The 26,956-nt window shown below is 47.9% G+C and overlaps 10 protein-coding genes across 11 annotated transcripts; 3 read left to right on the top strand and 7 right to left on the bottom strand.

The window, feature by feature from the left end:
- Positions 1–1,373: 1,373 nt before the first annotated feature.
- ONS95_002765 (uncharacterized protein) lies at positions 1,374–2,827 on the top strand (the record flags this gene model as incomplete). Its single annotated transcript, XM_058496041.1, has 2 exons — positions 1,374–1,798; positions 1,852–2,827. The coding sequence occupies 2 exons, from the start codon at positions 1,374–1,376 to the stop codon at positions 2,825–2,827; spliced, it is 1,401 nt and encodes a 466-aa protein (XP_058354771.1).
- A 496-nt stretch (positions 2,828–3,323) lies between these two features.
- Positions 3,324–3,874, bottom strand: ONS95_002764 (uncharacterized protein; the record flags this gene model as incomplete). Its single annotated transcript, XM_058496040.1, has 3 exons — positions 3,324–3,435; positions 3,578–3,699; positions 3,800–3,874. The coding sequence occupies 3 exons, from the start codon at positions 3,872–3,874 to the stop codon at positions 3,324–3,326; spliced, it is 309 nt and encodes a 102-aa protein (XP_058354770.1).
- Positions 3,875–4,202: 328 nt separating this feature from the next.
- Positions 4,203–6,589, bottom strand: ONS95_002763 (uncharacterized protein). 2 transcript variants are annotated; one of them, XM_058496038.1, is made up of 6 exons: positions 5,697–6,589; positions 5,500–5,643; positions 5,164–5,442; positions 4,867–5,111; positions 4,532–4,803; positions 4,203–4,479 (listed from the first exon to the last, which is right to left on the bottom strand). In XM_058496038.1, the coding sequence occupies exons 1-6, from the start codon at positions 5,947–5,949 to the stop codon at positions 4,431–4,433; spliced, it is 1,242 nt and encodes a 413-aa protein (XP_058354768.1). In that variant the 5' UTR covers positions 5,950–6,589; the 3' UTR covers positions 4,203–4,430. The 2 variants fall into 2 exon arrangements, with proteins under 2 accessions (XP_058354768.1, XP_058354769.1); XM_058496039.1 differs by having other exon boundaries at positions 4,532–5,111; positions 5,697–5,834; positions 6,156–6,589.
- A 5,650-nt stretch (positions 6,590–12,239) lies between these two features.
- Positions 12,240–15,128, top strand: ONS95_002762 (uncharacterized protein). The gene is made up of 4 exons (XM_058496037.1): positions 12,240–12,513; positions 12,572–12,775; positions 12,848–14,961; positions 15,012–15,128. The coding sequence occupies exons 1-3, from the start codon at positions 12,435–12,437 to the stop codon at positions 14,413–14,415; spliced, it is 1,851 nt and encodes a 616-aa protein (XP_058354767.1). The 5' UTR covers positions 12,240–12,434; the 3' UTR covers positions 14,416–14,961; positions 15,012–15,128.
- A 951-nt stretch (positions 15,129–16,079) lies between these two features.
- ONS95_002761 (uncharacterized protein) lies at positions 16,080–18,187 on the top strand (the record flags this gene model as incomplete). Its single annotated transcript, XM_058496036.1, has 1 exon — positions 16,080–18,187. One exon carries the CDS (start codon positions 16,080–16,082, stop codon positions 17,805–17,807), a length of 1,728 nt encoding a protein of 575 aa, XP_058354766.1. The 3' UTR covers positions 17,808–18,187.
- Positions 18,188–19,070, bottom strand: ONS95_002760 (uncharacterized protein). The gene has a single exon (XM_058496035.1). The coding sequence runs from the start codon at positions 18,623–18,625 to the stop codon at positions 18,263–18,265; it is 363 nt and encodes a 120-aa protein (XP_058354765.1). The 5' UTR covers positions 18,626–19,070; the 3' UTR covers positions 18,188–18,262.
- A 2,526-nt stretch (positions 19,071–21,596) lies between these two features.
- Positions 21,597–21,995, bottom strand: ONS95_002759 (uncharacterized protein; the record flags this gene model as incomplete). Its single annotated transcript, XM_058496034.1, has 2 exons — positions 21,597–21,663; positions 21,715–21,995. 2 exons carry the CDS (start codon positions 21,993–21,995, stop codon positions 21,597–21,599), a joined length of 348 nt encoding a protein of 115 aa, XP_058354764.1.
- A 38-nt stretch (positions 21,996–22,033) lies between these two features.
- Positions 22,034–22,522, bottom strand: ONS95_002758 (uncharacterized protein; the record flags this gene model as incomplete). Its single annotated transcript, XM_058496033.1, has 2 exons — positions 22,034–22,287; positions 22,348–22,522. The coding sequence occupies 2 exons, from the start codon at positions 22,520–22,522 to the stop codon at positions 22,034–22,036; spliced, it is 429 nt and encodes a 142-aa protein (XP_058354763.1).
- Positions 22,523–22,688: 166 nt separating this feature from the next.
- ONS95_002757 (uncharacterized protein) lies at positions 22,689–23,017 on the bottom strand (the record flags this gene model as incomplete). Its single annotated transcript, XM_058496032.1, has 2 exons — positions 22,689–22,843; positions 22,900–23,017. 2 exons carry the CDS (start codon positions 23,015–23,017, stop codon positions 22,689–22,691), a joined length of 273 nt encoding a protein of 90 aa, XP_058354762.1.
- An 846-nt stretch (positions 23,018–23,863) lies between these two features.
- Positions 23,864–24,124, bottom strand: ONS95_002756 (uncharacterized protein; the record flags this gene model as incomplete). The annotated part of the gene is made up of 2 exons (XM_058496031.1): positions 23,864–23,959; positions 24,011–24,124. 2 exons carry the CDS (start codon positions 24,122–24,124, stop codon positions 23,864–23,866), a joined length of 210 nt encoding a protein of 69 aa, XP_058354761.1.
- Between the last annotated feature and the right edge of the window lie 2,832 nt (positions 24,125–26,956).

Genomic DNA, 26,956 nt, shown 5'->3' with positions numbered 1-26,956 from the left:
AATAATCTTAATCCTTATCTGTGGCCTAGCCATCTTGAAAATTGTTTTTAAACATCGCTCTTCCCTCATCCGGTTCCTTCGGTCTTTTCTTGAAGTGCCTTCGGAATGTGGGAGGGGTTTCTAGGGTTCTCCAACATTCGCCCACAACAACAAAATGCTTTTTTAACCCAAAGAGCGAGTGGTCGGATTTCTGACCGACCTGCCTTGTTTTTCTGGGACCGGACCAAGAATTTGTACTTCAGAATGATACGGGAGAGAAGGAGAAGCGGCATTTTCTGCGAGAGACCAAGCTGTCGGACGGCAGAAGATATCAGCCAACAGCCATAATCAACAACAATGTGAAGGTCGGCAGAATTGGCAATGCATCACAACTCCCCACAGACTCGAAGATACTTGGTAGCATCTGTGCAAGTGCATAACCCCTGGCACTTGATCTGGGATATCTGAGGGATCAAGTCATAATCCATTGATCGGCAACTTCCAACCTGAACTCACTCAGCCACGACAAGGTAATACCGGAATACAGCCCCGATTACCACGGCTGAGTACCAAGACGAACATGTCCCGCGAAGAACAGAGATTGAAAGAGACGTAAGATCGCCAGGTGCTGTTCCAGCAACCATTCCGAAAAGTTGGTGCTGGAACCTGAAAGTGTGGCTGTCCGGCAGGGAAACATGTCGTCGCCTCGCTTCGGTGAACAATCCCAAACGAGGTTCACAGTACTCCAATAAAGAACAACATTCAGCACCAAAACCAAACCCGCGGTAGCCAACTTGACCCTCATGGTAAGTCTGCACGCACGCATGGTGGCACATTACCACCGGACGAGCATCCAAAAAGCCTGAGGACTGGCAGGCGGAAATTTGCTGGTGTCCTTACAGGCGGAGGAATTCGGCCTGGAGTTACCATCACCTCGAGACATGGCAAATTTAGCAGCGTAATATCTATTCTTGGACAACCCCGCTCAAACAATATTGAGCCACAGTCTGGTATCTTTCAACATGTAATAACTTCCAATATTGAATACGGCTGGCGAGATACCTGGCTCTGCTCACCATGGTATTGGCGCAGTATTTCCCTTCGATCATCGCCCCTTTCCTTTCAATGGCAACTACCCCGCCGTGTCTATCTTGATCTCGTCCCCGTATCAATTTTATTCTCCATCATGCGGGATCTTCCAACATATAGCCTCGGAATTTCCTTGTCTTGAAGCTCATTTTAGGAACTCGCTTAAGAGCTCTTTGTTGTTGTCCTAATTCTCCGCAAGCATCAGACAATGACCACCACATCCGTTCCCGAAGTTAATTACGAGTCATATATCTCGTACGACACTCTTGAGTCTCTGGCCTCAAGCTGCAATGCTAAATACCAGCATGGCACCTCAACTTCTTTTGATCCCCTCTGTCATGGCATGTCTGGTATTGACCCTCATCACTGCAGCACAAACCGACATGATAATACCCGTCCCCTCAATCACTACCATGCCCTCACTTAATACACTTGTCGCCGCGATACCCGCTGTGTCCGACACCTCCAGCATGGCCATTAATCCTCCAAGCACAACAATTGCCGCCCAAACCTCTCCGACTCCCGTCTTAGGAGATGACAACTACGTCCTGGTGGGTTGCTTTAATGAGCCACCAGCCAGTTCCTCAAGTCGAGCACTAGGTGTCACCGGTACTTACTTGTTCGACCCCATCGATACCCTCACCGTTCCTATGTGCCTGAAAACTTGCGGTGATGCATTAGGTCCTAATTCCAGTGGACCGTATATATACGCTGCCGTGGAGAACAGCCGGTACGCACATCCTAGCTTCCCGAAGTCAAAGCTTTGCTTACATGGCTCTCCAGAGAATGCTTTTGCGGCTTGACACTCTCACCACTCGCGAAGAAAGTGGCCGACGGGTACTGTTCCTCTCCATGCTCATCGGATACCACTACCATCTGTGGCGGATACGGCTACCTGACCCTCTATCAAAGACGCTCCTCTCTAAGCGGTATTAACGCCACTTCCACTTCCGCACCCACCACTTCAACTACCTCATCCACTTCAACTTCCACACCCTCACTTACCCCCGTCCCCGTCATCGACATATCCCCCTCAAAGGCCAGGTCGAGACACTCAAAAGGTTTCTGGGTAGGCATCTCCATCGGCATAGTGCTTTTCATCCTCGTCCTCGCTCTCATCTTCTACATGATACGACGTCGAGCCGCCCGTCGGGCTCGAGCACTCTCTACCGCAGGACTCAGTACCGACACTTCATTCCTCGGGGGCTTTGCCCTCATGCATCCCTCCCAAAAACGCCAGCGGCCCCCGATAAACGCCGTCTATACTGAAGATGGACGGCGCTTTGGTGTCGTGGTGGATGAAACTGCTGCAGATTCGGGATCGTATGTGAGCCCCTTGGAAGGAAGTCCATACTCTGGCGTAAGAAACCGACCCATGTTTGAAGAATGGAAGACTGGAATCGCATCACCCCTTCCGACACATGTGATTGCACCGGCTCCTCCTCGTGTACCAAGTAGTCCGTCGGCTATCAAAGTTTCTGTGGAGCTGGATTCGATCACTAGTCCTGGAGGACATTCGGACACTGGAGCCGTCACTGGTGGAGATCTCAAAGGGGGCCAACGTACGCCGATTGCTGAACTGGCGGATTCCAGAATACCTGTTTCACTTGAGAGTAAAGAGAGAGGAAGTATTGACAGCGATACTGTTAAGGATACAAGAACTAGGCTGGATGAAAGGGAGTTGGAAAGAAGATTGAAAGAGTTAGGGGGCTTGAGTCCTGTCTCTGAAATGTCAGGGTTTGAGACTAGAGCACATTAAGCCAGACCCGGAAACCAAAGCGGAGAATAGCTCGCAGCGCTGGATACAAGAGTGCAAAAGGTGCAAAAGCATGCTGATAGATAAACTAATACACTATGAACAGCTGTGGCATACCAGGAGGTCCACCCCTCTCAACTGACAAACAATTTGCAGTAGTCATAAAGTGACAACAGATCGTGTTATACACTACTAGCAATGAATTTCATCCTCGGCAGCAAAACAGGAACTTCCTGCACTAGCAAGATGTAACCAGAGATATGCGCATTACGAAGTGTTGCGATAGACTGCGTGAAATTCTCGTCTCAAGGCGCCCTCCCTCCTCAGAGCACAGCAGTTTACCCCTCTTGTGAAGGCCCAAGGCGTACCTTCAGCCCTTGGCCATTTAACCGCGAATCGCAGCACCCAGACATCCTCTCATCGTGACGGCCCTTGTGTTGCTTGGTATCCCGAGTCGTAAGTCGTCCATTTCATTGTCTTCGTCCTCAGCAGGCTGTGATCAAGTCTCACTCCCGCTTTGTCCTCTCTGCTGCTGTGACTCTCCTTGTCCCTGGCCAGCCGCAGATCCAGCAATCGTTTCCTCTCCAAGCACTTTACTCGCTGCCATGAATCTGCGAGATACTGTCAGTCTTCCCGGCTCAAGCCTATCACCAAACCCGTCCGCCGTCGGGCCAGAGTCCCATCCCGCCCGCGAGTATACAGACTCCACCCCGGTGGCGCCAGAATTGTGAATTATAGAGAAAGAAGACATACAGTCCACCATGCCAAGCTCCTAGACCTCGGATACTTTCCGCCTGAACACTCGTCATCCGCAGGAGGTTCTCCAGATCCGCAAGGTTGGCGGATAATTGTGCGAGCTGAGCATGGAGATGTGACTGTGTGATCATCGTCAGCTATACTCTACTTGTACACCTATTCACAAGTTTGAAGTGGAGTGTTTGACGATCTGCGGGTGTAGGAATTAGCGCTATGTACCAGTTGTCGCGGTTTGATGCTGCTCGGAGCAGTGGAAAGACGCGGCGCGTTCGAGGTCGGGAGACGTGATTCCATTGCGTTCGTTTGTCTGGCGGGGATTATAGTATCGTGATAGTCTAGATATCAGGCTTTTTGACCTTCGGGCATTTGTAGAGAGTTGATCGCGGGGTTGACGTTGTGAGGGATGTGGTTGAAAGAAGCACGAAGCGGGCGAAGCGGGGTGTTGAAATGTCAACAAACGCTCGGACCATATCGCCGACTTAGCTGAACTTTATTATCCGAAGCCTCATATCACTTCCTTTTCCACATGTCGAGTCCGGCAACATTGTCAATTGCTTAGCGACCTTCCTTAGTTTCTCGGTATCTCAGGAACTTGTCTACCTTGGTTTCTTTGACAGGTATTCATGATTTGGAAAAGCTTCTTCAATTGTGGGTTCTGTTATCAGCAATCACATGCTCTTCAACCTAGCGGTGTGAAAAGACGAAATTTGGCTATGGGTAAAATTCTCTCTAACTATAGTTTTGGTAATATTCAAGGTTCATGTAAGTGTCCTTGTGAGAGACCCGCCCATGTACTTTCAATCTCTCTCCTTCCCAGTCCTGACTCTGCTCTGTCCTCAGTCTTAATGTTTCATTCAGCAGTCAAATTGGACAGAAGAGCGACAAGAACAGCTGAGTAACTGTATATCCAGGTCAGCATTGCCATGTCTTCCATCTCTGTGGTGTACTTACGTGGCCATTCCTATGAAGAGGTTCTCCGGCGTAAGATCGATCGCAACCGAAACAGTCACCATACAAAGTGACACGAAGACACCTACAATACAAGCCTTGCCTCCTCGGGTCATATTGTCCGCCAGGAATAAGACGAAGACAGGGACGAGAAGTACTCCTACCACCATGAAAGCAATACCGACATTTGTCAGTACCGCCAGACGAGTGTCAGAGAAGTAATGGACAAGTGGATCGTCGTTTTTGCTGCGACCTTCGTCGCCCTTGAGCCATGCCTGGAAACGAAAGGGTCAGTTGTCTCCAGTTAGTTCTGTGGTGGTGATAGGCGTCGCACATACATGAAGCCATGTCCCTGGGCGTCTAGCCACAAAGTCTTTCACTACGTCTTGTGCTCCTCGGCCACGTTTTGTCCGACTCTCAGATTGACCCTTCACGGCGATGAAGTCATCGATCCTGTAGAGATATTGCTCTTCACCTCTCCTTAAAGATCCATTCCTGGTAACATAGTTATGTATGCTGCGATGGTGACGAGGATTGACTTCGCCTAGTGTTTTGACCTGACTGTATTTCAGCAGGAGGTCGTCTTCAACAGTCAGCATCTATTTTACGAAGTTGTAAGCCAGGTACTATCTCACAGTAATTGTTGATCTTCTCTTCTAAGTCTGCAAGCAATACTTGCTGCTCGGGGTCACAACCGTCGTGGTGTAGGATACTCTTGAGCCTGTATCTGAGCGACGGGTCCTTCTTGTCCTTCTCGTCGAGTTCGTGTAATCTTGTTATGACTTGATCAATTGCAATCTCTTTGTTAATAAGTATTCGAGAAACGACGTCTCCGAATCTGCGGTGGATGCAGAAGCTGTCGTTGCTGTCTTGGAAGAAAGCGAGTCTCGGTATTCCTGGGACTCGATCCTCAACTTGTGAGAGACTTGTCAGCATCGTCAATGCTTTAGAGAGACATGCGAAGAACTTACGCTTAGTAGTCTTCACTTTGTCGTACTCTTCTTGCCACCGGATGGATGGTGGAGCCTGTGCGGGTAGAAAGAGCAGGTTATGCGTGGCAAATCTACCGAGAAGTTGACAAAACAAGTCCCAAGCGGACGGCTGTGCAACACGATCTTCTCGGGGGGTTAGAGACAGAATCAGAAGTATGCGCAGAGATTTATTATACCTTGAGTATCTTCAAGCTCATCATTTGAACTAGGCGTATGTGGTTCTTCTGATTGTGTTGCACTTGCGTTGTCTTCGAGGTTCAAGTCGGATGGGCCTTGGCGATGGCGATTTCTAAATCTGGAAGTCCGCTGCATCTCTAAGTCTGCTTCAGCAAAATTATTTTCGGGGGTGTAAGCATCCGGTGGTGGTGTTAAAGATACTTGATAGGTTACAGGAGCGGTCGCCGCTCTTGCAAGAAGGAGTGTAGTCATGTTTCCTTGATGGATGTTCTCCTCGTCGCACTCGCATTCGAGTCCATCGTGAGCGCAACTACTTTGTATACAAGAAGAGGCTCAAGACATCCAACATCTTGAAGCCTGACGTGGCCGCGACTTGGTCGAAGTATTTGCCCAACGTTGCACGAGATGCGATGTGGTAGGATGGGAGGTTGACGGGGCCAGATTTGCAGCACACCCACCTGAGATCATTCCTTGCTACCGAGCGAATGAGGAGATCAAACTCTCAACTATCAACTATACGATCACCGACTTTATGCAAGGCTGTAGATTGTGTTGTGCTGTCTACCAGACGAACGCGATTTTGTTTACAGCGGTTCTCAAACAGCCTGTCAACCGCCTTGTCGCTAGTTTTGGATGGGGCTGAAACGACAGAGCACGCCGAGCCAGGCCTCTGGGGCAGGGCTTTATATACCTGCAGTTGGCGAGAAGTACGGCAGGACATGCACTTGCCTTGGCAATGTTGGTGTCAAACATCCAATGAAGCGGTCCACTGGACAGGTCTCGGCTATTCATACAACTCCTACACTGAGGAAAGCTACTGTTGTTGCGAATACTGGTTTGCTCAAAGAGCTTTTCACGAGCAGGAAAATATCGTTGAAGCTGGAGGTGCTGATATATTAAAATATATATAAATTCGTCTAAAGTCTCCAAATCCAATTTTTCCGCTTTTTAAATTTGTCGTGCGCCAGAAGAAGTCCTGACCCTTGTACCGAAAAGATGCAACATAGTACTTCAGCAACAATATGTTCGGATCAGAGCTTCATCGCTCCTTCTCCTTCACCAACATGATTTCTCCTGGTGCCTATTTGCTTGCAGCTGGGTTTGCCGGCACTTGATCATCCTCATGCTTAACTTCATATCAGCGAGAGCACAAACGAGTACAATACAGTGTGGATGCTTACTTCTGGTGGATCTTTTGTTCCTGGCGGAACGTCGCCCGTAAAGCAGACCATGAGACCACTCTTCACGATGCAATCATTACCGGCAATCGAGCATTCAATTTCCTTGCAAGATCCGTAATTTTGGGGTCTGCCCCCTTTCCAAGTTGGACCGGAGATACCCTCAATCATCAGGACGGAATTGAATAGCGAGAGATCAAATAGGTTTCTGAATATAAGATCCTACATGATAAGATCCGGGAGATGTTAGCAATGAGTTGGAATTGACCTCTGAATCACTGGAGAAGATGGAATGTTTCGTGCAGTTGGACAGCTTACCGCTTTTTTGAAGTAATAATTTTGCTACGAGCTGTTTCAATCACACTTGTCCCTCTGTACCCAATATGTGGAAACTTAGATGTAAATTGTTGCGGTAGTGCAAAGCATCTCCTTTCTGGTGTAGGGCGAGGGTGAGGGTGAGAGTGGGTGACAGAAACTCGAGGTGGAGAGATGTTGATTGACTACTGCACAAGCAAAAGGCTAAAAATTATAGTTCAGACAACCATCGCGCGGCACGTCTGCCGGAGAGCATAAAAGCTTATTTCGCATTCCCACCCGAGCGAAAGAAACCGACATGTAGATTACGCCGGATTAAGGCTCGAGGGAATAAGTGGAGTGTAAGTCGTCAGGATTTCCTTGTTTGCAGGTGCCCGCTCACAGTCATCCGATCTATAGGAACACTCACTATCCAGATTGGAAACCTGAACGAAGGGCATTGTTGCTAGGAGGCAGTTGAGAGACTCGCCTTTGACCGTAGTGGAAGAAATTCCTGCGTGGTTCTTTTTGGTTGAGGGTTCGTGCTGTGAAGATTTCACATCAGGAGGCATCTGGCTCAACTGCCTGCCCGCTCTCTACCACGTCTCAACGGATCCAGAAAGTAAAATTAGCGCGGCTTGAAAAGCATGTGGCGTTCCCACAACGCCCTGTTTGAGCTGATTATCTTCAGCTGGCATGCCCGTGCGTAACGCCGTTTGGAAATTCTTCAGATGCCGAAAAGCGTCCCAACGTCCGCACATGACAAGCAAGTCTTTGGAAGTCTTGACTAATAGGAAATTCCATTCCATTGAGACTGGAGAGGAAGGCCTCTTAGTCTACACAGCGCTGGAGCTCTACCAGACAGAACGATTCGGCTTCTGTATGACCAGTCCCGTGTCTGATTTCGACTGCCGACCTCGCAACTCCCGGACCTCGAGGAAACACATCCCGCCCTCTATTTGGCATATGAATGCGCTTGGTCCTCTTGCCAGCTCATCAGTGGCCATTGACGTTCAGAAGGTTCTCAACGAAAAGCGTAGCTCAATGCCTCTGCGCTGCTCAACTAATTGCACCATCAACTGAACACTGCCTGAGAATAATGAGAAGAATATGACGATTCGAATTGTCCTCGTGGCACATCGCAATTTCATTAAAGGACAACAATGTAAGAGCGAAACGAAGATTGTTTTTCCGGGTCGTGTGGTCCAATGGTTCGTCAAGGTCTTTTCGGACCAAGCATAAAACTGTGCAGAATCTTGGCATAAAATATGCAGAACGCACTAAGAAAACGGAAGTAAGCTAACATTTCTATGTATAGAATTATGCAAACTTGCATATTCTGTGCTGGCTTGCTTCAGAAATATTCCAGACACAGTATCCTCGCATCCCAATCTTGTGAGCTACCATGAAGGGAGGTCGCTAAGTTTACCATCATCCGCTGCAATTGAAGCGGCACATCAACAACGATAAACATTTGGACAAGACAAAAAACCGCAAAAGACAACGAACAAAGAAATTGACATCTCCGGTTCTAGTTGAGCCTGGGGGGAGGATGTGTCTATATAGCAGGTGGTGTTTCACCTGCGCACCTGCGTATGTTACAGCAGCGCATGCGCAAGCGATTTTTGGTGGGGGAGCCTAGCGCATACGCCTGGACTAAAGTCTTGGCAGCGTATGCTATGTCTACTACACTAAAGAGCACTGAATATCCACGAGAGGTAGCCTGAAGGACCTTAAGAGCTCTTAAGTAAACATAGCCCCTGCTGTGTTAAAGACTTTAAGAGCTCTATATAAATAAATATAGTAATACAAGAAGAGAACAACTTAACTAAGATACTTTTATATTTCTTTTATATTATTATTTTACCTAGATTTTTGAAAGTTATATTTGTTTCTATTATGTAGAACTCCTTAGGCCCTTTAATATAGTAAGAGCTGTATTTGTTTATACAGAGTTCTAAAGGAGTCAAGGTCCTTTAGCGCAGCGGGGCTGTTTCTACTAATAAGGCAAGTAGAAAACACGGATTAAATGATTATCCGTGCTATGCGCTGCCAAGATTCTTAGTCTAGACGCATACGCTAGGCTCCCCTACCAAAAATTGCTTGCGCATGCGCTGCTGTAACATACGCAGGTGCGCAGGTGAAACACTTCCTCTATATAGCCTCGGCCGACCTATCTTGCCGAGGGCGCGAGGAATTGCCGAAAGTATTTGCAGACAGGAGAAATTAGCAGAGTTACCAGAATAAACCCAGAAACACCCAGACTTCAAATTATAAGGGTGCTCCCGTTCTTGCATATGTTCTGCATGCGCCGGTGGAGCGTAGCCTTCCAGCCTGTGGAGTGACAGCGCCAAATGCGGATTTTCGTGGTCACTGTTGTGAGCCTATCGCAACACTCCACCAGTTGTCAATCCCCTGTGTCAAACACCAGGCCAGCTTGGGAAGGTCGATTGGCAGGAAAATGAGGTGATGAAAGCTATCACAAAGCCTTTACAATTGTCAAGAAGGGTACATGATTCGTGTACCAACATCTAGAACAGAATCAACTCCTTGCTTACATTGGCATGGTTCATAATTAATTAACCATTGTCCCAAGAGCATGTTTTGAGCTTTTTTCGAATGAGTTTTCCAAGAACGTAAGATCATTCCTTGTAGAAAACACTGGGGTGTGTAAGCGGAAAGGCGGGAAAAGCGTCGAGATGGCTTCACGCCCTGTCTAGGTTCGGGAGTAGATGCAGCCATCGACCTATGATTTCTGAGCAATCAATGCAGCACCCCGTGCGAATAGCCAAACATGGCTGTCTTTTCGGAATCTCCATGCAAGGTATCTTCGCCAATGCTTTCTGCAGACTTTGAATCGTTGGGGTTTCAAAGGTTCACGGTCCTCTATTACTGGGCCACTTTTCTGAACTTCCTCGATTTCCATTCCGTAAAACATGTTCTTGAGATCATCAATTTCTTCTCAATGCCGCTAACACCAGAGGAACGATTTAATTAATCAGTCCACGAGTAAACTGGAAGCACTCGCCTCGTCCTGCCCAATCACAGAGCGAGCTTCATCAGAGCCAGTTCTTATCGAATCTCGAGAGCAAAGAGACACCAGAAATAAGCCAACAATGGCAGAGTTTGGGAGCTTGCACTAACTCACCTGAACGGAACCAAGGCTGGTAGATTCCCGCAGCGACCGTCAAACACCTGAACGGGCTACAATCATAGGCTAGAAGCCTGGATTCTGCATTCATATCCTTGGAAGACATTCTTTAGTTAAATTGCTAGCATCTCAACCAAGAGAACCGATTAACGCAATGAGTAGACTATGTCTAGCACGGTGCAATTGGAATGCATGCAAAGACCAGGATAATCAATCCATTTTGAGAGTCGGCAAAGACAGCATGGGTGAGCTGGAGCCCGGCTTTGACACAGAAATGATCACGGAGCTCCGTATTAGATTTTTTCTCGTGTGACAAACTCAATTTCATTTCAATGTAATAGATATTCTTTCTGGATTATCCGGTTTGCAAACACCAGATGTAAATCCCACGTTCCCGCTCAAATATCTATCATGACCCTCTCCCAGTCCTCCACCCACGCAGGTCCTCTTACACCTTTCGTTTATGCGACTGAGGCGCAAAGTGCTTGAATACACATGCAAACGTACTCAATTTGATCCTTTGTAGGCCTTCTTATTTGGGATCTTCTTCGCCTCAGAACATGGAGTAGTTGACTTGAGCGCAGGAATTCAGAGTGTGTGGGAGCATCCAGACTCATGCTGACCAGGTCAATCTTGTACAAAGATATTCTGTTCTCTCAGTATCATGTTAACACCATGGTTTTTGTTGCTGTATTATTTCATATCTAAATGGTGAGCAGTCCTTCGGTGTCTCGCCGTTCAGGGTGATATGAATACATGGATGGCTCTCATTTGTTTCGGTCCAAGGTTTGTTAAGGTTTGTTGTTCTTTTGACGCAATAAGTTTATTTTGAATAGGTTATAAATATATAATGCATAAGCTTGAAAGTCATTTTAGTTTTTACTGGGACTGTCAACTTTATGGCTTGAAATGCTGGCTGAGCGCATGACTGAAAGTTCTTCAGAGCTTGAAGCTTTGCTACGAATCTGAATTGATTGCTGCAATGCAACTTCAAGCAGCATACAGTCTTGTGAAGTGTTAGTAACGGAGTGAGTTGGGCTGCGATCTCCAGTTCTAGCTTCTCTGGACCAGGTGTTTGGCGAAAGTAAACAAAGTATCATGCGCTCGCTAGCTGGAAATTCGAGGCATCCAAATTTGTGCGTTCACATCTGGACAATTGTCGAGTGATCCCATAGCCTCCATAGCCTCCCTAGAGATATACATCAAATTCCATTACTTCCGAATGGGAAAAAGTTTCGATTATCAACAATAAGATTGCGGGAGATGGCATGATATGACTTTCCTGCCTATTGGAATATTTTTTGGGCTTTGAGGGACGCATAGAACAGCAGTAAAGGACGAGGGTAGGGTTCTTTTAGAGTAATGCTGGTATGGACTATTCCTGAAGCCTGAGAAGAGACTTGATGTGTTCGCAAAGAAAGAGGAAGTTGGTCCTAAAAGGGATGTATAGAGTATGTTAAGTTATAGAATAGATTAAAAAGATACATAATTATATTAGATACTGCTTATTTCGAGCCTGCTTCTAATCTTGGAGCTTAGATTAGCTATGAAAAGGAAGGGGAAAACACGCCATATGCTCTCTTACTGATTCCCTTATTCGGGATGCCAATTTACTCCTCAGTTACAAGACACAGAGAACTGCTTGGCGCATCTCCTTGTTATCTTTCATAATAATTGTTCTGGCCTCAGTCCTTTCTTGTTCTTGGTGCGTATCGGCGGAACCAAGCTCCGTATTATATTTCGGTGGAGGCGCCTGTTGGTTAAGTGGGCAGGTGGGGTTGGTAACCTTACCTTATCGTTGCTCGCGAATCATATCTGTGACGAACGACCAGAGCCACTAAGGGAGCCAGGACTCCGACTGCTGGCATTTTTCAAAACCAACAGAACAGCTTCTGTTGGTTATCGGATTTGTTTGCATAACAGCGAATCAATTGATGCATAATCCCATATCATGCTCCAAGTTGAATGCGAACAAATCCAATCGCTAAGATAACCCGCCTTTGCCGAAGACGCGACATAGTCTCAAACTCGGCATTCGCGCGTCCACACCTCACACGTCACCCCTCACCAAAACACTTATCACCACCACATTCTCTCGATTGCTTTGGTTCGTCATGAAGCTGCGACCTACACGGGTCTGTAAACCTCGCGCTCCTCTGCGACTGCAGTCGAATTCAGATCAAACAACCTCAGGTCCGTTACAGTGGATGGTTTACTCGACCATGACAGAAGGTACTGACATCAAGTCCAGGACCGCGAAGACGAAGCTCCCGCCTACAATCAAGGCAGTCCTCTGTAACAATACCTCACCTCTTAGGGTCCCAAAGCCGTCTCGAACAAGGAACAATAGATCCTCCACCTTCACAGCTTGTCAGAGCGACCTCATGTATACGTGTACCAGCGTCGACCCCTCTTGAAGTGTCGGCACCTGTTCTTTCCATAACACAGTTCCAAGGTTAGTGGTGGTTATTGCTGTTGTTAATGTTGTATTCAGCAAGCAGCGTGCTAATCCATACTGATATGCTAGAAAATCCCTGTCCATCTCAGACCCGTAACGACAAGACTCGGAAACGGAGATCTGACAGATCTGTCGAGACCTCTGCCGAAAGACCTCCAAAACGCACCCGTTTGACGGAGAAAAACCTGAAAGCGTTTGAAAAAATGGGAGGACGACAAAGGAAATCTGTCGGGAGGAGATCTAGTGGACAATCTTCTTCTACAACCACAACCACTGACAAAGACTTCGGCCCACAATTGCAACGAAACAACGTCATTTATACTGCCCTCGACGCACGAGCTCCAGATGACATCGCAGATGTTAGAGAATCCTTAGACCGAACACGAGAATCAGAACCTCCTGACCACTTGGCCTACAAACAGTACCTAGTGAATACAGAAGGGCTCAACAACGAACTTACTTTGCAGATTTCCGCTTACCCTCTAATTGCGAAACGGACGTCGGCCGAGCAAGAAATTTCAGGCTATATGCAGAGTGTCAATTATGCCTGGTCGGAAGTTGACAATCACCTTACTACTGGTCTGAGTGATGCCAAACCGGACATTTTTGAGTCTTACCGTAAGACTGACTACCCTCCGGAAGCAGTCGATGCGCTGTCAAGTGCAATTGCTCCTACGGTATATAATATAGCGATGCCGGCTTATGCTGTTGAATTCAAAGGTTGCGACGGGAGTATGGCTGAAGCACAACTGCAATGTGCCTACGATGGGGCACTCATGACGGAGGGAGCACGTGCTGTGCACACACATATGGACAAATCCGAGGCCGGTTTTTACAGCAAAACACAGGCGCTTACAGTTGCATACAATGGTGACACTGTGAAATTCTATGGCCATCACGCTATACAGATTCCTCCATCGTCACAACCTCCTAGTGGTGGTGTCGACAACAGTGCAGATACCAACAGCAACGCTCTTGCATATCATCAATATGTCTTGAGTAGTGATAATCCTCGCGATTCATTCGAAAATTTCCAAAAAGCATACAAGCACACGAGGAATGCTCAAGACATTGGTTACAAGTGGGCAACTGAAAGGAAAGATGCACTGTGGGCATACACGAATAGAGACAAAACACAAACTTCGCCCGATGTCCCAACATCTACGCCGCAACTGTCGAGCGATCCCTTGATTTCCATCTCTTCAGTTATACCAGGTGACTGCAACTGCGACGCCTATGACCACGGAATTTCGACATCTGCGCAGCAACTGACGGACTCCTTGCCTCCCGTGTCTTCAGCGCCACCGGCCGGCTACAACTGTAACGCCTCTGACGACGAAGACCCAACTGACCAATTACTTAGAGAATCCTGGACGGTCAATGGAGACGTTTCGCCTGATGCTCAAACATACAATCCCATAACCCCACCGCCATCGTCGAAGGATGTTTCGGTTCCATTTGAGTCACAGCAACTGTCGTTACCCACGGTTACAGAGCCTGGGGACATTGTTGACTTGAATTCGCGTAGCCATAGGAAGACTCGGGCCCGGACTCATCATGCTGTTGTCCTCGAAGAGCCAAGGGAGGTTAATAAGACTAAGCCGCGAAGGACTCGCACGACGTATTACGTCTCTTAACAGAGTCCATACAACACTTTACTTTCGATTTGCAGTCGCAGAAATTTGTTGAGGGCGTGGTCCCACATTCCAGCGCCAGCGTTCCCGTTCACGTTCCCTGCTCTGCAGGTTTTTTTTATAGCTCCCATCAATTTCATCATGATACCCTGTTAAGCTTTATCAATTATCTATACCCCATTATCACGATTGTGCCCTGCGCACCCTCCAAGTCTTTGGAATGATCAAGCATTTGGAAGCTACTCTTTGATGCTGGTGCATATTTTGGGTGGGATTCAAAAGTTTTTGTAGTAACGTTTATTCATTCTAGCTAAAGATAAAGAACCCTTCCGACATGAAATCCCACTAAATTCAGTCTCATTCCAGATATTCTCAATCAAGTTTACTTCAGTTCTCAGTCCAAAGTCGTGCTTAATCAATGCAGACCGCTTCAAACATGTGATCGTTGAGGGTGGATGGAAGGTGCTTGGCAAGCCAAGGAGCTTAGGCTAGGAAGGTAGTATGTACACGCAAGTGATGGCTTTCAAAGCCACAAAGACGACTTCCCAGGTCTGTGCCATTCTGCATACGAGCAGAGTTCATGCCAACACGTCTTCAAGGAAATACTGGCGACAAGACTAGGCTGCAGGGGATATCGTGACTACCCAGAAGACTGTTTCATTGTGTTGAAAGGCCAACGACACGCCGAATAAGGAATTTCGAGCAAAGGTAGAGAAGGAATGAATGGTTGTGTTGGGTGGTCTAGCAACTACAAGGCTTCATTTGGTGGAACTTTGGGTGTCTGGATTGATTCATTGCCACGAGAGAAAAAGACGTCTTGAATACGCCGCTTTGATCCAGCTCGGCTTCTTAGAGAGGAAACTGAAAGGACACACGACCGCGTTAGTCGACGAATACTTGGGAAACAGGGACGTCTATATACACAGCCGAAAGGAGACAAGTCTATACTTTAATGAGACTCTTCTGCTATAAAAATGTTTTCGTCCCTGCTGGGAGTGGTGCGACAAAGTCACACTGCTGTCCAATCTATCAGGGTTGCACCTTCTGCTTCTTTCCGATCCCTACTCCACAATTCGCCGCATGTTCACTTGCATGTGGTCCACATCTCCAGGCTGACATGCTTGTTGGTAATGCGGTTGCCGTTGTCGTCCTGATAGATAGTGGTGTAGTGAGAGGATAAGAATCCTTCTGGCTTGGATGCCCGGTTTCGCTAAATTCTGGGTAAGTGCTCTATGCTGATTATCTATGGTATACAAGCTCGCCTTCTCACGTCAGCATGGCTGTTACACCAGCGAGTACATCATGATTGTCAATAAAGCCTGAAGATTAGTTGGTAGCAGCCACCGGACGGCGGTTGCCAGCAGTTCCTACTGCTGCCTGAAAACTGATTAAGATGCCTAGTTAGCGAGGCAACCACTCTGGCGACCATTTGATTTGTTCGTTAGGTAGGCAGGCTACTAAACATGAGGCTGCAATGAAAGGCTCCAATGTTGCTTTCAACCTCTGTGGTCGCGATTTACTATCTTGGAGGTCGAATTCCGTCCAAATCACGCATGTCCACACTATTTTGAGAATCGAGTACACACTTACACAGCCGTGAACAAGTTGAAAAGCTTTCCGAACACGAGCTTTCTACAATTCAGACAGACCACCGGTCATTACTTGGCATGTCATCTGACACCCCAAGGATCGATTACGATGGTCCCCAAGCGAATGCGATTCTATCCAGGAGCCTAACCCGATGGCAGACTGCATTCCACCTTGCAAAATCGACTCGAGAGTTCCCAGAGAGCAGCTTCAAACTTGAAGCACTCCTTTCCCGGGTGCCCTCGTTGCCAGATAACATCCCAAGTAGCTCAACTTGGATCGAGGGATATTCTACCTGGGCAAATTCTGATGCCTTATGTGCCCTCAAGGACAAGATCGAGAAAACACGCAGATTCAGCCTTAGAAGTCAGCATCCTACGACGTGTAGGTTATCTACTTCAAACAACTTCAAGGTCTGGGAGAGAAACCCTAACAATGGCATTGCTCTGCTCGTGTTGGGTTGGGCATACATTTTGAGTGCAAGCCTCGCGGAAAAACAGCAGCTTCTCTTAAAATATGCGCCACTGGACGATTATTCCGGAACATCGGAGATCAATCTCGATTACGCTTCAGCGCAAGAACTTAGATGGTGGAAAGCAATCGTCGCTCCAGGTGTTGGGTGGAATGTCGCTGGCGATCGCCCTACGCCCTGGGCGGTTCTAGTCGACAACCTCGATCTCGAGATGGCCGGCGAGATCGATGTTACGCACCCACCACCAACTGCAAGACAGGCTGCAAATTACCTTGCGAGACTTTGTGCTGCCTTTGACCTTGGCAACCAATGCTCCGCAGCGCTGGCTGCAGCCCTCAGCCTCCCTCTCCACCGCAGTACATCCCCTCTGAAGTCAGTCACGATTGAGCTTCCGCGTCCATCATTGCAGGTCTGTGTCGCATCTCCCAGTCAGGATCAGGATCAGTATCCGACGGATTTTAGGCTCATTGGCTATTATATGACATTAAGTCTTGCTCCAAGTTACTTTGGATCTGCATTGTTCGGTATCTTCTGGGAACCTGATGTCCCGTGTAATTTTACTGGAGCTTGGCTTAGCCCCATCAGTGATATTCTACGCCCTATTCTCCTGGACAACAGTCTCGAACTTCTTGCCAAAATCCTATCTTTTACGAATGTTGCGCCGTTGTGGCTTGGGGTAGTGCTTTGTGGTCCAGGAGCAATCATTAAAAGCATCATGCCCTTTCTTGATCAGCTACGGCCTTATCCATATGCACAGCCCTTTGTCGACGCTGCTGCATGGACTGGCACCCCTCAATCTTTCATGGATAGCCACCCTACCGGTCCATACCTTCAGCTCGGGAGAATATCCAGAGCTAATGTCTGGCGTTTGCGTCATGACTGTCATATGAACTACGACGACGACTCATTCTCGGCCACTCCACTACATGGATGGCCGCCCTTTGGAACAATGGAAGTTGAGGACATCGAGCTTGAATTACATGATCACCTCAACTGTTCCCATCAATGGAGGTATAATTACTGGACTTGGTTACCCAATGGTGTGAGAGACTTTGGATATTCGGAGGGTTTGAAGGATTCCCAATTGCCCCAGAATCTACCTCCTCGAATTGGACTTCATGAGCCCAAAGATGGAGAGAGCAAGATCAACTATGATACTTCACGGATAGCCACAGAAAAAGCTTTTCGGTGGTGTTGCAGTCAGGTTGAGAAAGGGTTTGGCGGAAGTCTTGTGCCATACTGTCCCGTCGATGGGGAACTAGATAGTGCCGAAAGTGATTCCGGTTCCTCCGTAGATCGTGATGCTATTCATCAATGGAGAGAAAATCTGGAATGAACCGAAGGGCTTATCGTTTGGGGGGCGCGAACATTGAGTGTGAACACTGAAATCACGGAAAGCAGGGGGCCTAGAGCCGACTCGGATTTGCGTGCAAAGATGGCTTAAGCTGGTTGATAGAAAACAGCTCCATTTTCAGGTATTCGCTGCAGGAGTAGCTATGTGTAATGCGCCCATACTTCTGGATCGAATATTTCTAAAAATCCAGCTTTAGATCACCTTGCTGACATCGCAGCGTGCTGGCACGGAACTGAGTCGAGAGAGGCAGTTAGAACTCATAGAGGAGATGAAGCGAAGCACTGAGGATGGAATTCCTTGTACCTTAAACAGCTACACCTTCAACAATCGATATGCACTTGAGAGTAGATATAGAGCATCTTCAATCTATTCCACTGTTATCCCAAAGCTATTGAGGCAGCATCAACAAATATTCCTCCTATCTCCTTGGGAGTTCCTCAAACTGTAGCTGCATTTGAACTTGCTTCCTCGTTATACCATTCGCAAGACCCATCCTCATGCATATGGTAATACTTGTTGTACTCATCACTCCAGGTCCAGTAAGTGTCTGCTTCCGCTCCACCCTCCTCCCTCGTCTCCCTCTTGCTAGCCTCTCCCTTATCCTTGCTCTTTCCCTTACCCTTGCTCCCACGAGGTTTCTGCTCGGGTTCCGGCCATTGAATGCCTAGCTGATCCGCTGTATTAAACCTGGTATTCATCATCGGGTTGACTTCCCCAAAATTCGCCATTGGACGGTGGCGCTCCAGGATGGTTTGGGCAGCGTTTGCAGTCGACGTACTGCACTTCAGTGACGTCGCCATGGCCTCCGGTTGTGCAGCGAGACCATTCGAACGTGCAAGCCACGTATTTTGATCCCTTCCCAGCTCCTCCTCGGCAATTTCCGAAGGTGTGGTTATTACTGGCGCAGCCACACCGTTCGCAGTGTCCACCACGACCAGAGTTCGATGTCATGGTTTTGCAGTTAGCAGTAGTCTCTCCCTCTGGAGAAGAAACGTGCCACTTGTCAGGGTTGCCACCGTGGAAGAGATACTTTTGTATTTCGAGTTTCTGAAGTCCGGTAGGCAATGAGGGAGTGCCTTCGATAAGTCTGCCAAGGCTTGTTGCAATGATAATTGGGCGAGTGTGATCAATGATTGCGAAGAGGAGTAGCGTTACTTATGTAAATTGAACTGAAATCACCAGCTTTGCCGCCGGAGCTTCATAGGGAGGGTGGTTCCCAAGTCCCCTAAGGGACATAGTTGGGTGCTCGCGACCAACATCTGGTCGCGAGCGTCCGGTCTGCCGCCTAACAAGAACTTATTCGAGCACATGTGGTGTGCAGTGCAAAGCTCTGACTCATTCAATTCTCTCCTCAGAGCACAGTGTCCAACCATCTCCACATTCGACGAATTACTGGCATGATGAGCAGCAGTATCTTAAGCCCAGATGGCGTACTCGGTGAAGTAAATATATTCCTGGCTGCAACATGAACTGCCCTGAAGACGCTTCCTTTACCTGCAATAGCAAGAAACCAATGCTGCCTTGGGAGAAGATCGGGATGAAATATAGAGCGAAGCCCTGATAAAGGAGGCACCAGATCTGTAGACTGATATGTGACTCTTCCCTGAATGTAGTACTAGTTTTACAGAGCAACCGTGAGGCAAAATTGATAGCAACAAAAACGCGGCTGCCAAGGACAGCGCACACTTTCAGATTGGGGTTTTCGCTACAAGGATTGATGTTGGTTAGCCCAGTCTACTCGGTGAGGTCTCTTGCCTGCGGCCCAACCAACTAACTGATACGACAATGACTCAAACTACTCCTGGCGTCAGCTCTCCAACAGTTGGGTGTGATATTGAAGGGACAGTTGTCATCAAAGTCATTGAAGTTGGATCAGAGCTCAAGCAGAGAGTGTGCCGACTCGTCGGAAGAATGCAATGCTGTCGTTGGAACCCAAGCAACACGCCAACAGCAGAAAGCACATAGTCAGCACTGGCAACAGAGATTTCGACGAAGAACCGTCTATCTATACCATTTTTCGACGCTTACTATAGCAATAAAGAACATTATACTGGCGCATTTCTTCTCGAGTTCGGCGTGACGATTTCCTGAGGAGAATTGAATTACAAAAGGCTTGACTCAGACCTTTGACAAGCGAGATTGAGACCTCGTCTTCTGTAGGGCCAGTTGGTCAGTTAAAACAAGGGCAGAAAGACGTCTTTTCTTTCTTTGTCTTTATCTTCTCCATGTTCTGGTGCTTTGATGGCCTCAGCAACTGGGGCATGGTAATCTGCGATAATGATCTCGCTCGTGGTTTGATCGGTTCTTCCGGACCGCTCAGCCACCTCTCTATTTCTGTCTCCAGATGATGGTTCCATCGGTGGCGACGGATCAACTCGCTCAGTGATATTAAGGTTCACAGCGTGAGTACTAAGCGAGATCGAAAAGGGTAGTTGCTCAAGAACAGGAGCTGTCCCTGTCTGCTCGACGACCATAGTAACCATGACCGAGAACTGGCTATCTCACAGCACTCGCAGCAAACCCTTCTGACGTCTTCACACGTCACAGGGATATAACGAGCTTTTGACCCGATAATTTCGGGCAACTGGTGCCCAGTATCTACCAGCAACCGTCAGTGGCAATGGTGTGGTGAATCTGAGCGCTTCTAATACGGCAGGAGAATTACTTCGAAATACATACGAAGGTGCGCCATATGCTCTGGGTAAGCTCTTCTAATCACAAACTGGACACAGTAGAGTCGAGGTTTTTTAGACGGGCTTTTATTTCCCATTTGCTTCATTATCCCGAATGAGCTGATCTCCGAAGGATGCATCTTGCCCCTTAAAAAAAGAACCTTGGAACTGGACATTGAGATGATGTTACGGTTACGACATCATTTGAATCAGCTGCAATCCCAGTCAATGAATATCACGAAAACCAATCTCCTGAGCCTTGCCAGCTCTCATGATCAGCAGCAGCTCTGGGACGAGGCGGAGGCGGTGGTGAAAGAGGTGTAGGCGACGAGGGATGCAGAATAGTTGTTTTCAAGAGCTCTCCAATGGAGTGAATCTTGCTGGAGAGAATTTCATATGCTTTTGGAGTTCAGCTAGCCTCATCCTTCAAAGGTACCAAAACAAATAGCGAACGGCGTATCTCTTCGGCTCCAATATACGATCCATCCTTTCAAATTGCCCTACATTTTCGTCATTGTAGGACTTGAAAATATGATCTTGATTTTGATATTAATCAGTCTTCGCCCTTTCTCTATATGCGATTTTTGACGGACACTAGCCATGATTCCAACTAGATTTTCGCCGCGGCAAGACAAGGACAAGCATTCGGTAGAGAAAGTAAACATCACGTGCCAAGGAAATGTGGCTCGTGCTTCGCCCCCACTTTGTCCCGAGCTTGAGGTAGCATTCCCCAGAATCCAGACCGCAACATCAGAGCCGCATTCCAACCAACCCAGCGCGTAGATTTACAGCTTCACACTGTCAACATTAAATATGAATGCTAAAGAATATCCGATGCATCAAAGTTGTGCAGGCTGTGTAGGATCAGATAGCCAAGCTTTGTTTTTCATGTTAACGAGATCCTTACGCAGAAAGAGAATACAACAAATCTTAGGAGGTAACGACTGAACCCAACCTAATCCATACTCGAGAAAGCTCCGCTGTTAACAGTTGATGGCCACATAGTGTCTCGAGAATGAGCATAGAAAGAGAAACCGAGCTCCATGTGTTCCAACCGCCAAATGCCTGTGAACCCTCTAAAGATGACATCCGACCTCCATCAAGACGCTTGGGGAGACCCAGACTGGTTTATATTGCCCAAGAACATGATAATCACTGCCGAATATCTACTGGGCGTCAGTTTCGCGGACTGGAAAAGGAATATGGGAGGGACACACGCGGCAGTACCAAAAAATACCTCCTGAACTTTTGCTCCGGTCATGAAGGAGATAGCCACGGTGAAGGCAAGGACGAAGACCGCTGCGGTCACGGCCATGACACCTCGGCTAGTTGGGACCAAGAACAAGATGAAGACCGGCACGAGGAAGAGGACTGCTACCACTAGGACCTGGAGAAGAATGGAAAGCAGTGCAAGCCGCTGCTTAGAGTAGAAGTGGACATGTTTGGTAATGGTATCATTTCGCTTGTCACCACCTTTCAGAAAGCGCTTTAAACACATTAGTGTGAGATGCCTGGAAGTATTCGACAGAGTTGCCGTCAAGAAGTCGATCGTTCACTCACCTTGATGAAGAAATTCGGCCCTCTTTTATCAAGCCATGATTCTATGAAATCTTCAAAACGACGGTCAGAATGTCGGCTTATGGACACAAAGTCATCTGGGTGGTTCAAGAAGTCGCGTTTATCCTCCTTCAGAGCTTTGGTATTATGCATCCATCTGAAATTGGCCATGTGGTTCCTGGGAGGCGGCTTGCCCAGAGCACGAAGGCTTGCATCCTTCAAGAGGACCTCGGCTAATGTTTATTCAGTGTCTCCTCATTCTCCATTTCATATCGTCAATGTTGAAGACATACCGTATATCACGTACTTTTCCTGTATTTTCATGCACAGCGTCTGCTGCTCGTTGGTCCAACCTTCAAGCTCCGAACCATCGAAGCCGCGAAGCCTCGCCTGCAATATTTCGTCTCGCCCATCTTGCTTGTCGAGCGCATCGAGTTCCCGCTCAAGATCATTCAATTCATTCTGCATGATGAGGAGCAATCGAGTGGATAAGCGACCGAAACGGCGGAAGTTGGCGAAAGTATCGTCGCTGTTTACGAACGCTGCGAGTTGTGGGTAGCCTTTGTCGAACTCGTCCACTGTCAAATGTTGTCAGCATGTACCAACGACCTGAGGCTCTTGGGGATATGATGTATCACATACCTTTGTCATATTTAAAGTTGTCATACCCATGCAGCTTATTGAATGACTCCCGCTCCTGTGGACTCTGGGTCGACCAAGAGCCAGTGGTGACCAGTGATTGCAGGCCTTTCGAACCAGTTCGGACTACAGATGCAAAGCGTGTAGTTTCTGCATGAGTTAACCATTCTGCTAAATAGACCTACACATACTGTTTCGAAGCATACCGGGAGTCTGTGGCTCGTCACTTGGTGGAAGTTCACTCGCCTCGTGTACATCGCCGTTGACTGCCACGGTGCTCGGAGACGACGATGCTTGGGTACGATTTCGTAAGCCGGACTCCATTTGAGGCAGATCTGCAAGCGGGATAGATCTGACTCGCTCCGTACTGCAAGAGAAACGAAGGTAAGCATTCTGGAGGCTTTGCGGTCCTGGGCTTTCTGTCCCGGCTGATGCTTCTAGGTCTCGACTGGCCATGGTGGTAACTATATGGAAACATTGCAAGCAACTTCACACTTGAGAAGAAGGCTATCATCTCTGCGACAGTTGAACTCTTCGGGCAGCAGTATGCGGCCTGGAGTATGGCTGACTACCAACATTCTAAAAGGGGCGATGGATTTCACCCACACACCCTCCGTGACCCTGGCAACGACTAGCGAGTTAAAAACGCGAGAATCAATACCTGTTAAGCTACTGCTACGTCCCTAAATAGGCTCTGAGTTTATGGATTGTTTATGTCTCCTCGTGTTGTACGAAAAGAGGTAGAATGAGGACAATTCGGCTTCGCACCTATCAGGCCCACGCGGGAATTGGGATTTGAAAAGGGCAGAAAGCGATGGGCGGGGGCTTCAGTACTTATGTACGGACTGTCTGTACTCTAGTATACGTACCCCGAGGGCGACAGTCACATGTTACTAGTTATTGCACGCGCATTTGGTGATTTGCTGCCCTTTTTTTGTTCCAGGTTTTTGACACTCTAGCCACTTCAAACCGATCTGCGTGGTTGACTGCAGGGCATTTTTGTGGCTACCTGGATCACAGATTATTGCATATCTGATTGTTTCGAGCTTGTTCTCGGACTCATATATCATGCTTTTATGTATCAACTATCCTCTACCTCAGCAAGTCACAACCGAACGCTCCTCCCCTCGTCTCGACCATGAACAGTTATCATTGCCATTGTTTATCCTTTTATGAAGTCCGCCCCGTTTTCAAACTTTGTCCCTTGTACTTTTTGCCATTGCTCGTGTGACGTGTGCCAGTCTTTGGCGCTGGGTTCTTCGGCTCCTGAATCCATCGTCAATATTGTCTGCCTTGCATTTCGACATGACTACGTACAGGTTCGGGATCAGCTGCTTCATCAACCGCCGCAGAATCTACTGGATCTTTATTTGAGCCTTTCTCGTATTGTTTGTGCACTCCATCAGCTTTCGAGAGGCGTGCTTTTCCCATTGCCGGCTCGTTGCAATAAGCCCTTTTCGGACCTCGCTTCTTCGTCAACTCTACCAAGCAAGACTAGGGATCCAGGTTTATTCTCAAGACATTAATTTAGCACAAGCTTGTTTCTCACGGGAACCAGATCTAACCTTGTATGTGGACGTATTATCCTATGTTCTCCGTTCTGCTCTGACGTGGATGCAATTGTGGAGAGGGCAACGAGAAGCCGTGAGTACCGCTCAACACAAACTGTGGCTGCAGAGTCGATAGAATAGGCTCTATGACAGCGCAAGCTATCTCTCGTACGAGATAACAAGTGTCAATGACTGTCAGGTACAGCCAGGTGCGTTCTTGATCGTGTCTTCCAGATATCTCGTGGATGATTCCAGTGTGGCCTTGTCAATGCCACGGAAGCGCACCCAATCAGCCAGAGGACTCCCTCGCAGACAAACCGCGTCGAGCTTCCCGGCCAATCTGCCTACCCAATCCTCTCGGCTGTGCTCGCCATCTGCGATGATCTGGCTGGCTGTGAAGTCGTCCATCGTGAGGCTGGCATAGTGGGACTCTAGAAGTCCAAAGAACGCCGCACAAGGATTTGATAAGGCGGAAATCTTCCCTAGACCTCCTCACCGTCTCCATGAGCCAATGAGACGAAGTGCTCTGTCCAGTGCTGCGTCGAATTCGATATGGTACGCCCGGTTTCTTTGGAGAGTCGACATCTGCATGTTTCTTACTTGCTGAAGTCCCCATTTTTTTACTCTTACGGGACGCGACGGCCCGACCCCCTGGTTCATAACACGGTCCACATTTCGTGCCTTTGGGCACTTTCTTTCTCTCCATCTCTCCTTTTCCACGCCTTAATTTCAGGAACAATATTTTCTTCGCGACACAATGGGAGCCTCGCTTGAGCACGACCATTGAAGAAGCTTTGATGAATTGGAACGTTCCAAGGAGCTCGCAATGTCCATTGATGCCCGAAAAGCAAGACCACTTTCTTCTTGACACGCCTCAGGCTCCTCAGTGGGACAGCCAGTCAAGGTCATTTATTCCCTTGGCATATCTTCAGCTGAAAAATCAAAACGTTTCCACTTGAAATCGCCATGATTGTTTTTATTTTTTGCGAAATATTTTCGAGTCGCGGCTCTTGCCAGAAGAACAGACCCAAAGTTGGGATTTTGAAACATAGAATGGCAAAAGGTCAAAGCAATGCAGAAGAAAGTAGTCAAGGAGACCGCAGGAAACGGGGGACATCAATGGAGGTACCTGTCTCTTCAGCATTACGGGAATGAGGTGTGGTCATAAGTTTGCGAACCGCAGGTGCAAACCCTTCCCTGCAGAAAAATCAAGGCAACCTGGGGAACAACGGGAAGGGCCGAGGAAATGCCTTGCATACATGGGGGTGAATTGATAACAATAATAATACCAACATCCAATAAGTTCTGGATTTGCTTACATGTCTTGGTCAGCGGCTACAGCGGTGTCCCGTCCTGCAAGCAACCACTCGCATGGCTGCGCGCGGTTCTAGCGTTCTTTGGGTACACCTTCTGCTGTTTGGCTGGAACATCATATTTTCCGTGTACAGATATCCTTGTGTAATGCTCGTGGGGGTGATATTGGCGGCCCAATAGGAGTAGACTTGACAGCACTCTGCTGCTTGTGCGTGCGAATTCAATACGGGTATTGCTCGATGCAGTGCCCGCAGTATTGTCTTGATACGTAGTCGAAGTCCGTCTAAGTCCCCATCCGATCGAGTCCAGGGATGAGCATTTGTGGGAGTCGGGCCGTCTTCCCCTAGTCCATGTCAGATGTGATGTTGGGGATGGAGTTGCAAGCAGCCTTCGCTGGATGGGAACGAGATCCAAGAGAGAAAGGAGAAGAAGGACTAAGGAGAAAAGGCTGGGTATGGCATCTTTATATACCCAGGTGGATGATGTCGGGCGTCGTGCAGCACGAGGGAGAGGCAGTCTTAAAGCAGCAATAGTACTCTCCATGGTTGAGGCGGGACATTGATCCATAGATTGCCTGGCTCATGTCTCTTAGGCTTTCAGCTGCCTTCTGATAGACTTTCTTATTGGTACAAAATGACAAGTGGATTGGTGGATACTAACATGAAGCCATGAGGAGCCCGTCGTCCGTTAAAGTGCTTTGAAGTGGGCCATGGTAAGCCAGCAGTTTTGATCGCTGGATTCAGTGGAAAGATACGAGTATGTGAAGCGTGGAAAGCGTCTTGCACTTTCAAATTTGAAGCATCTTATTGTTAGTTCTCCCAAACCAACACTTAGTCTGATCGCACGAAGCTGTTTCAGGCACGACCCCCCCGTCATGTCTTTGGCTTGAGGAGAGGCGTGGAAGTTACTGCTCGAGCCTAAAAGACATTTGTGAAAGAGTTCCGAGGCTTGCATGCAGGTATTATCGTTTGTGTAGGGTGGCGAGACAGCTGAACCCTCAGCGGTCCGGCGTCCTGGAACAGCCGACCTAGTTTCGATCGTTCACCATTTGGTCTCGCTACAGAGCTCCAAACTTCTTGTTGTCGTAATTCAAGAGTTGAAATAGCCTTCTGAACTACTGGCTGTTGAGAAAGATTCACTATCTTTGTTCGGGATTGAGAGCAGAGAAGCTGGAGGTTGTTGTTGGCTTCACTAGGAGCAGGTTTTGACGCTGTACGCGAGCAGTGAACACCTATCGAACAACAATTCCCTGGACACCCAGCACAGCATCCCGAGCATTTTAACTCCTTCAAATAGCGAGAGATAAAGGAATCCAACGTTTAGCAGGACGAACAAAGCAATATCACGAAGTTCCTGTCGTGCTGATAATGACAAAGTTCCGGGCAAACCACCAGCAAGA

Source organism: Cadophora gregata (assembly GCF_030347475.1).
Source record: "Cadophora gregata isolate MNR1 chromosome Unknown scaffold_11, whole genome shotgun sequence".
Classification (NCBI taxonomy): Eukaryota; Fungi; Ascomycota; class Leotiomycetes; order Helotiales; family Ploettnerulaceae; genus Cadophora; species Cadophora gregata.
Note: the sequence above shows the minus strand (reverse complement) of the source record. Positions and strands in the feature narration are given on the sequence as shown.